This window comes from Squalius cephalus (assembly GCF_949319135.1).
Source record: "Squalius cephalus genome assembly, chromosome: 17".
In the NCBI taxonomy this organism is placed as follows: domain Eukaryota; kingdom Metazoa; phylum Chordata; class Actinopteri; order Cypriniformes; family Leuciscidae; genus Squalius; species Squalius cephalus.
This window is the reverse complement of record NC_137138.1, coordinates 30373777-30383225: the sequence shown is the minus strand read 5'-3', so window position 1 is coordinate 30383225 and position 9449 is coordinate 30373777. Positions and strand designations below refer to the sequence as shown.

The 9449-nt window shown below is 39.7% G+C and overlaps 1 protein-coding gene across 1 annotated transcript; it reads left to right on the top strand.

Annotated features, from left to right (window-relative positions):
* The first annotated feature begins 5262 nt into the window (after window positions 1-5262).
* spry4 (sprouty homolog 4) lies at window positions 5263-8869 on the top strand. Its single transcript, XM_079847518.1, has 2 exons — window positions 5263-5430; window positions 6913-8869. The coding sequence occupies exon 2, from the start codon at window positions 6964-6966 to the stop codon at window positions 7897-7899; it is 936 nt and encodes a 311-aa protein (XP_079703644.1). The 5' UTR covers window positions 5263-5430; window positions 6913-6963; the 3' UTR covers window positions 7900-8869.
* The last annotated feature ends 580 nt before the right edge of the window (window positions 8870-9449 follow it).

Genomic DNA, 9449 nt, shown 5'->3' with positions numbered 1-9449 from the left:
AACCGCCTGAAAATGCTAAATTCACCTTCACTGCGCATGCGTAAAGCCTCACAAAAGCTAAATGAGATGATTAATTAATAAAGTTATCGTGCAGTTCTTCTGACAGGATCTTTTTTTTTAGCAACATATCTCACCACTCACTGATGCGTCCAGGTCACACTCAGTCACCATGTTTGGCCTAAAATGCAACTGCTCTTATGTTTTGCCACAGGACAGCAAATGTGAGTGAATTTTCTGTCATCTTTGCAGGACTCTGATATGAAGAGTGTGCAAAGTAACATATTTTAGCAACAGTGTGAAAGTGAATAGCACATAACAGGCACAATATGTATAAACAGGAATATCTATTGTTACAATATGCATCACATAACCAAACTTATGTCATCGTTTTTTAAATACCACCGCTTTGACAGTCAACACTACAGCGCGGAAACGGCGTTTTCAAATTGATCCACTTTGGAGAGCGTCTTCAAAAAGCTTTGTTTTCATTAATAAAAATGCCGTCTCAGTGTGGATGGAAGATCAAAACGGAGAGAAAAAGATGAGTTTTCAAACGAATGGTCCGTGTGGACAAGGCCTGACACTCAAAGCCCTCCTGCTCATTAATAATTAATTAGTTCACAAAACAAATAAATAACTAGAGTAATGTCCGGTGGATGTGTGGACGCTTCTCCTTCATCATTCAGAAAAATGCTGTCTCACAGGAAGTGGGCTGCTGATGGAAATGTGTGCCTCCTCCCGGCTGGAGCTTATTTTAGCTGATAGCTTGTCAACAAAGGCCTCCTTGGGATGGATAATGCTGATCCACTGTGCTTTGCTTGGGCCAGCATTGCTGATTCAGGTCTCAAATATAGCTCCCCGCTGTTAGTGACTCCATGATGCACTACTAATGAAGGTCAGGCATTCTCATGTCAGCAAGGAGCGCTGAGGACAGCATGAAGTTTGACCTCCTACTTTGCCACCCAACTACACTGACTTGCATTATGGGTCATATATCCATAACTGCTGAGTCAAGCCTGACAGAGTACAAATCAACATATAACTGAAATGGGCAAGAAACTATAACGTGAGCATGGTAAACTCTATATGTTGCTATACTTTTGATAAAGATAAGAGCAGGTTGTTTAACAAGAAGAGCAGCTGGCATGTCATTACAGGCTTCACACATTTCTTTTGATTTTATCCAGTTCTGCAAGCCGAAAACCAGCTGCTGTCACAGGAAGTGGGGATATTCATCTATGCAAACATACATATAAAAAGGCTGAAAAACACACTATTTTTCTCAAATTTCAAGTCTTTGGCAAACTTTTGGATTTGAGTGTCCTGTCTGGTTTCTGTTTTGACACATTTATTCCTCTTTTCTGGCTTTTTCCTATAAAAGGCTTGTGTGGAAATGCAGGTAATGGTGTCTAGCATTGATGGTGTGGAATGGGAACGTTGTGATGGGGATAGTGCAGAGGTGGACAAAGTACACAACTTCCTTACTTGAGTGAAAGTACAGATACTACAGGTCAAATATTACTCCGTTACAAGTAAAAATTGTAAAGACTGATTTTTACTTAAGTAAAATTAAAGTACAGAAGTATTCGTTTTTTAAAAGTACTTAAGTATCAAAAGTAAAAAGTAAATGTCAATGCATTATTTTATTATTGTTGCATTGTTATATGTAATACTTACAGTACCTTATGCCTCTGAATATATGCCTGCCTACCTACCCTCATATCAATATCAAATTTATTTCTAGAACACAGTTCCAGTAGTGGGATTGAATGTGAGATTGAATAATTGCACTCAATAACTTCCACAATGGTTTCGGACACTCTTCGGCTGTTCCCTCAAATAGTGCCCTATTTAAAGCTTTTTGGCTTTTAGTATGAATATATTTGCCTTACTGTTATCTATAAGCTAGTGTGCTCCAAAACAATGACACAATTTGCATTTAGAAGACCAAACCCGACGTTGAAAATAAACATCAGGTTGATGTCAGAATCCAACGTCACATTGACGTTAATCTCCAACGTTGGACAGACGTTGTATTGTGGGTGAAAATGAAAATTGTGTTGACGTCAGAAACCAACATCAGTCGGGTTCTGATGTCAACCCGATTTTTATTTCCAACCAAAATGCAAGCCCTGCAACCAAAATCATCCCCTAACTGACATTACTACTTTCTACTCAAGGACCTTGACAGAATTGTAGTGGAGTAAAAAGTACAATATTTGTCTTTCAAATGTAGTGAAGTTAAAGTAAAAAGTTTCCAGAAAAGAATAACACTCAAGTTAAGTACAGATACTCAAAAAGCATACTTAAGTACAGTACTCAAGTAAATGTACTTTGTTACTGTCCACCTCTGGGATAGTGGGATACTGGAGTGGGTTCTCATGGGAGGGGGGAGTCTGCTATGCAAGGGGAATGACGCGTGGAATGCCCAGAATGCTTGCGGCCAGAATGGCAGGTCCACGCCCCCAGCAACAGGTCACGCTTCATCGCTAGTCTGTCCCGTGGGTGAGAGTTCAGGGCCGCTCCTGTCAGTTCTCTGAAGAAGGGTCGAAGGTCACCATCTCACCAAGAGCTCGGCTTTCCCTTCTCTAACAGCAGGGGACCAGAAGGGGCCTTCCCCTTCTTCCCACACAGGCCCAGATCTCCAAAGGCGGCATTCTCTGCATATATCCCTCTCACAAGCTCCTTCCTGTGGGCTTGGCTTGAAGCTGAGGGACCCCCCAATTGGACACAGGCTGCTGGTTTTTAAATCAGGTCACTACTCAAGTCTAGCCTAAAAGCAACAGCACAGATTTAAGTTAGGGATAAAACTCCATATAATTTATATAAAAAATTATACTCGAAATATGTGCTGAATTATTTACAAAGAAAGGCTCTAAGTGATAAAACTTTAAGCAGATAATAACTGCAATACAGTGTGGTTGTTAAAAAAACTGAGGGCGAGAATTTATATATTTACAATCTTTTATTTATGAATGTTAAATGGTTGCACAAAAATAAATCTCTAACCATCTAACGTTAAACACTAAAACAAGGGTTAAAGGGTTTAGTTCACTCAAAAATGAAAATTCTGTCAGTAATTACTCACCCTCATGTTGTTCCAACCCCGTAAGACTTTCGTTCATCTTCAGAACACAAATTAAGATTTTGAATGAAATCTGAGAGCTGTCTCACTCCTTCATAGGTTGCTAGGTAATTTCATCTGCCGGCCCAGAAAAGTTAGTAAAGCCATCATTAAAATAGTCCAAGTGACTACAGTGGCTCAACCTTAAGTTTATCAAGCGACGAGAATACTTTTTGTGTGCAAAAACAAACAAAAATAACGACTTTATTCAACTATTCATTTTCTTCTGTGTGGGCCTCTGAGTGAGTTCACGAGAGCGTCACGACGCATGCGCAAGAACTGAGAAGAAAATTACTGACAGAATTTACATTTTTGGGTGAACTAACCCTTTAAAGTCAGAAAAGCAAAATAGATTGGGTGATAAAAAATAGACTGGTGAATGAATGAATGAATTAACCATTCATTAGTGAGTCATCATTAGATTTATATGAAATTAGGCAGAAAGTAAATAAATAATCAATGATTCATCATTAGATGTATATGACATTTGGCAGAACGTAAATACATAAATAAATAAATAATCAATAATTAATCATTAGATTTATATGACATTTGGCAGAACATAAATGAATAAACAATCAATAATTCATCATTAGATTTATATGACATGGCAGAACGTAAATAAATAAATAAATAAATAATCAATGATTCATCATTACATTTATGTAACATTTGGCAGAACGTAGATAAATAAATAAATAATCAATGATTCATCATTAGAAATATGACATTTGGCAGAACGTAAATAATTATATAAATAATCAATGATTCATCATTAGATTTTTATGACATTTGGCAGAACATAAATAATAAAAAATAATAATAATCATGATATGTCATAAGATTTATATGACATTTAGCAGAAGGATTTTCCATGGTATGGTATGGTATGCTATATAACCCATTGTGTATTGGAGATGTTAAATTGCCCCATTTGATAATCCTGTTCTCAGTTTGTGGTCGTTTGCACCAAATGGAAAACACTGTGTTCAAAGAGAGTGTATGCACTATATTTAGCTCTTTCTCTCTCCCTCAGGTTCCATCTAATCAATATTGAAAGTGCTTTCTTTTTTCTATTTTCTAAGAGGGATATACCATTTTAGCACAGTATTTTATTTTATTTTTTACATTTTTAACCTAACAAAGCTATAATAATAATAATGAAAACCTTTCTCTCCTAAATTTAGCACATCAAAAAATCTGATTGTATTTTTAATATGAAAGCAGATGTTGTCATGGAAATGTGTGCTAATGTGGAGGCTGCCCATTAACATTTGACAGCATTAGTCAAGCCACAAGCTGGGAATTATCCGTGGGGGGAAGGGTAGACAGGGGGGTGTTAAAAAGGAAATCCACACACATTTCCTGCTTGTGGGATCGTTACAAATCGACAACATCCTGTTCTTTTGTTGATCCTGCATGACCTCATGCTGCTGCGTCATAAACGTGTTTTTGCTACTCCAGTGCGCGAGCTCATCAAATAGGAAATCAAAATGGGACTGATTAAACTCTCTCTCTCTCTCTCTCTCTCTCAATTTTGTTCTTCTTCATTTTGAGCAATGCCGATTGTTCCTGCCCTGTTTTCTGATTAGCCTATCAAAAAAAAAAAAAAAAAAAAACACAAAAAAAAAAGAGGATAAAGTGCACTCGAGGCTTACAAATTAACCCGTGGTGACGAAACTCGAAGTGTTATGGACTAAAACGTTATCTAACTATCCAACATTTTACATTCCCAGTGCGTCATATCAAACAATAACAGATGAACACCGCAGTTCAAATTGTCCAGTATGTTGCCTTAAATTTCGTTGAAAGAGAAGAATACTTCCATACCATAGCAGGTCAGGACCTTAAGAAGACACACATAAGGCAATGTATAGAAAACATGAATTAAAGCAGTTGTGGCCGCCTTCTTCATGTAATCCGCTTTGGCATTGCCCTTGTGACGAAAAGCCCCCATTCTTCCATTCATGAAATCTTGAAATGGCGCATGCGCTGTAAAATCCGGAGCTCTCCCATTCATAAAAGTGTAACCCCCGAGTCGTAATGCCCTCCCATTCACAAAAAAATCTGTCAAAGCATCTGCGCAGTACATTTCTTACCCTCCCATTCATAAAAAGCCATTTCCCTCATGTAGTTGCAACATCGTATGGAGAAGAAGACTGTGTCCTTAGCCTACTGCAGTGCACATCGCACGGATAGTCGTCCGGATTTTTTTTCCTTCGTGGCTTCGTTTGGATCTATCTATTGTTGGAATATATCGCAATAATCTGTTCATCTGAGAAGAAATGATCTGTTTCCTAATACAAGTGAGTTTTTCGTTTAGTTATATATATATATATATATATATATATATATATATATATATATATATATATATATATATATATAGCCTATATATATAGGCTATATATATATGAATGTCATGTACTTTATATTTTTGTAATACTATAATACAAATATACAAATGTCAAAGACAACGCTAAAACACGGAGTTTCATATTCTTGTTTCGAATCGAGTCATTTTGCTGGTTTATCACAAAGCGCCGATACAGCCGTTCTTTAGCAACGCATTGTAGGTGTATGTGCCTTGTGTAAATATTTAACTACGGACACTAACCACGACAGGATCGTATGCGATTTAAGAATGAAATGGACGCGTAAAGCAGGTGAGGATTCGAGGTTAACCGTATAGGCGACGTCGTTTCATTTGATCGGAGAAACAACAGGATTTCGTGTTGCGTATCACGATTCTGTGCCATTTGCTCGCGCGAGCAGCTCGTTCGTTCGCGTTCTGTCGAATATCATCGCGTGACGCTTCACTGCAGCTCGCGCATTCGATATTAACACTGTTTTAATGAGTAAAAGACTTAATGGAGATTAGTCAGAGACAGAAGTTTTTATATTCTAGTAAATATGTAAAAGTCTGTATTAAAAACGCCGTTTGAATGTAGACTTTGTTTGAAACTGTAATTGAGGCACGCCAGCATGTAGTAAACTGTCGTTTTAATAGACGACACGACAGTATGGTACAAGAAGCACAGAAGCCCTTAATTCGCAACGTATCCAGTCTGTGCCACTTCAATATACTAGATAGCTCACGCAAAAATCCTGCAACAGGTTGATTTTTTTTTTCCCCCAAAATCATATACAGTTATCTTCAGCGCTGTGGCAAACATATAGAGACAAATAGGCTGTGTAACATTTTACAGGACCGTCCAAAGAAAATATTTCCCTGGATTAACTGTTTCAACAGTGCAGCTGCGTTGAAGAGAGGATTTTAACCCTTACACTCTTGAGTAATAACGTCAAATTAATCATAATGAATCCCGGGTTGACTTCATCAACTTGTAGTGATTTGTAACTTAATCGTTTTAGAAAAAGCTGTAAATCCTAATTTAGCCTTTGTGTGGTTTTCTTTACTTGTTTTTGGTTTATTCTGAATAAACCCCTCCCTTCAGAATACTAGTGCAGGCTTGTACTCTAAACTGATACAAATAAATCTGATTGTTGATGTGAAGGTTTATACACTCTCTCTTTTTATATTTTTTTTACTTATAATTACGAGTTACAGTTAACCCTAATTATTTTACACATGCCATTTTCAAGCTCCATTTTGCTCTGTTATGCAAATACCAACTTTATTTTAGATGTAGGATGTAGGTGTTTCCAACACACAAACCAATCTTTGTTATTGGCAAAAAAAAAAAAAAAAAAAAAAAAAAAGTGTGAATAGAATAGAATCCTATGAGGGTGCTTTTCAGTACTAAGCTGTGCTGTTATCTTTGCAGGAGTGCTAAATGCTGACCTGATCTCTGGTATATGAGGAACATAACCTACAGATGGAGTCAAGGGTTCCTCACCACATTCCTGGAGTCTCCTCCTCCATCATGGTGCAGCCTTTGCTGGACAGCCGAGTTCCCTACGGACGGCTCCAGCACCCATTAACTATCTACCCCATTGACCAAATGAAATCTTTACATTTGGAGAATGACTACATTGACACCCCTGCTGTGATCTCACAACAGCCACCAAGCCACAAGGCAAGCACGAGGGGGCAGGAAGTCCTGCTGGGAGCCCCACACCATCCTCATCTGTCCCGCTGCGAGGTCCCAGATGCCACCACACATCCGTGGATTTCATTCAGCGGTCGGCCCAGCTCCATCAGCAGCTCCAGCAGCACCTCCTCCGACCAACGGCTGCTGGACCATGCGGCTCCCCCCCCTGTTGTGGATCCATACACTACTGGCAATGGCCATGGCAGGACTCTAGGTGCAGAGCAACCCAAGGTGATGAGCTCCAAGACTCAGAACCTGAAAGCAGTGACGGCCTTGCCAGTAGAGAAGAAGCATGTGCTATTGTGTGAGAAGTGTGGCAAATGCCGATGTACAGAGTGCACATTGCCTCGGGCCTTGCCCTCTTGTTGGGTTTGCAACCAAGACTGCTTGTGCTCAGCGCAGAACCTAGTGGACTCTGTCACTTGCATGTGTCTAGTCAAGGGCGTCTTCTACCACTGCACTGATGAGGACGAGGAAGGCTCCTGTGCCGACAAGCCATGCTCCTGCTCGCACTCGAACTGTTGCGCACGATGGTCCTTCATGGCAGCCGTTTCACTGGTGCTGCCCTGCCTGATGTGTTATTTGCCCGCCACTGGTTGCGCCAAGCTTTCGCAGAAGTGCTACGATGGCATCAGCCGCCCAGGCTGCCGCTGCAAAAGCACCCAGTCCTGCAAGGTGGCGGAGGTCAAGGCCTGTCAGCTGGAAAAACAGGCCTCGTGATGGTGTGCCGGAAATGGAGAGTACAAAAAGACTCGTGAGCAAAGTTTGCAGGACCCTCTCCAGTAGTGGTGTACTTCCCAAAATCATGGTACTTAAGGTTCACGCATTATCCTCACGCTCAAGGTATTCTGGCGTAAATCAGTAGCAGTGTTTGACTGACCAACGGGCACAAACCATTATTTTACTTGTTTATACAGTACTACAGAGGAGAGGCCTGCATTTTCTTTTCCTGGGGTTCTCACAATGGCTGCGGGATCAAAATATTTGCCATTTCAGCCCCTAGTAAAAGAACTTGCTAACACAGAATGCTGCATTTTAGCAAAACGTCTTTTTTGAAAGATTCCGATCTCTTCTCTGATGTTTATTTTCTCTTTGGGTGGCTTTGAAAAGTCAAAGTAAATATCACCCATTCAAGAACACTCTATACTTTGGCAATCCCTCTCCGGATCTGGCACTGTGGAAAGGTTGCAGCGAATTCCAAGCTGATAACATGTCACAATCAAAATAACCAGACTTCATCTCTGTGCACAGTGCATTTACAAGCTTGTTATAGAGCTTTATTTCTTCTGTTGTTTGAAATGCAAACATAGGAGGTAATTTCGTTTCATTGAAGGATTCTAAGTTCCCTTGATGTCCCTAAATGCAATGTGTACTGTTGCGAAAGACATTGGTGACCACCCATAACCACGTGGCAGGATGTTTCTATCTTCTGTGGGGACATATATATGTTTGTTTTTGACGGCAAATAGGTGAAATAGCTTTCATAAGTAGTCCCTTTGATGACATGCCATAGCATACATGAACTTCCATAATGATTCTTCCAAATGTAAGCGGTTCAATTTGTTGTAGACAATGACCTCAGGGATCATCAGTTCATCTGAATTACGTACAGCGTGTGAATTCAGCTTGGAACTAGTTTGGTGACTAGAGTTAAGGAAACGGGCAGTGGAATTGTTTGGGGGAAAAAAGTTTATAAAAAAAAACAGCAATTCAGACACCAAGCGTTCATAAGCTATGAGAAATATAGGGCCAGTAGTTACGGGAAAAGGAGAAGCTATAAAGTTAGCTTATACTGCTCTGCCGCTAATAAACTAAACATGTATCACCATTATAATAAGGCAAAAGCACAGTATTATGTACAGTAGCATGTACAAAGTGTTTCACTGTAGTTGGAAAAGTTCCTCTAGTTTACTACGCACCATACCACCACCAAACACAACGCTCTATCAATGTGCCCTAGTATCGAACTGCTTTCTCCGCATATATTTTTGTTATATGTAGAGTATAGAGATTTTGCCAAAGGAGTGCACCATGGAGTTTGCGTTGACCATTTTATAATTCTAATTGTTTGTTTTCAAGTGAGCATGCATTGTTGTACTCTAGCCAATTAGTGCGACAGTAAGCTCTTAAAGGTACGATGCTCTACTTCCCAGGATTCCTAGAGTCTTGGAGCACGAGGGAATGTTTTCTGCCTGCTCAACACAAACCCACGGTTCACGCATTTATACCGAACTGAGACCTCGCTCATTTAGTCCCACATACTCCAACGT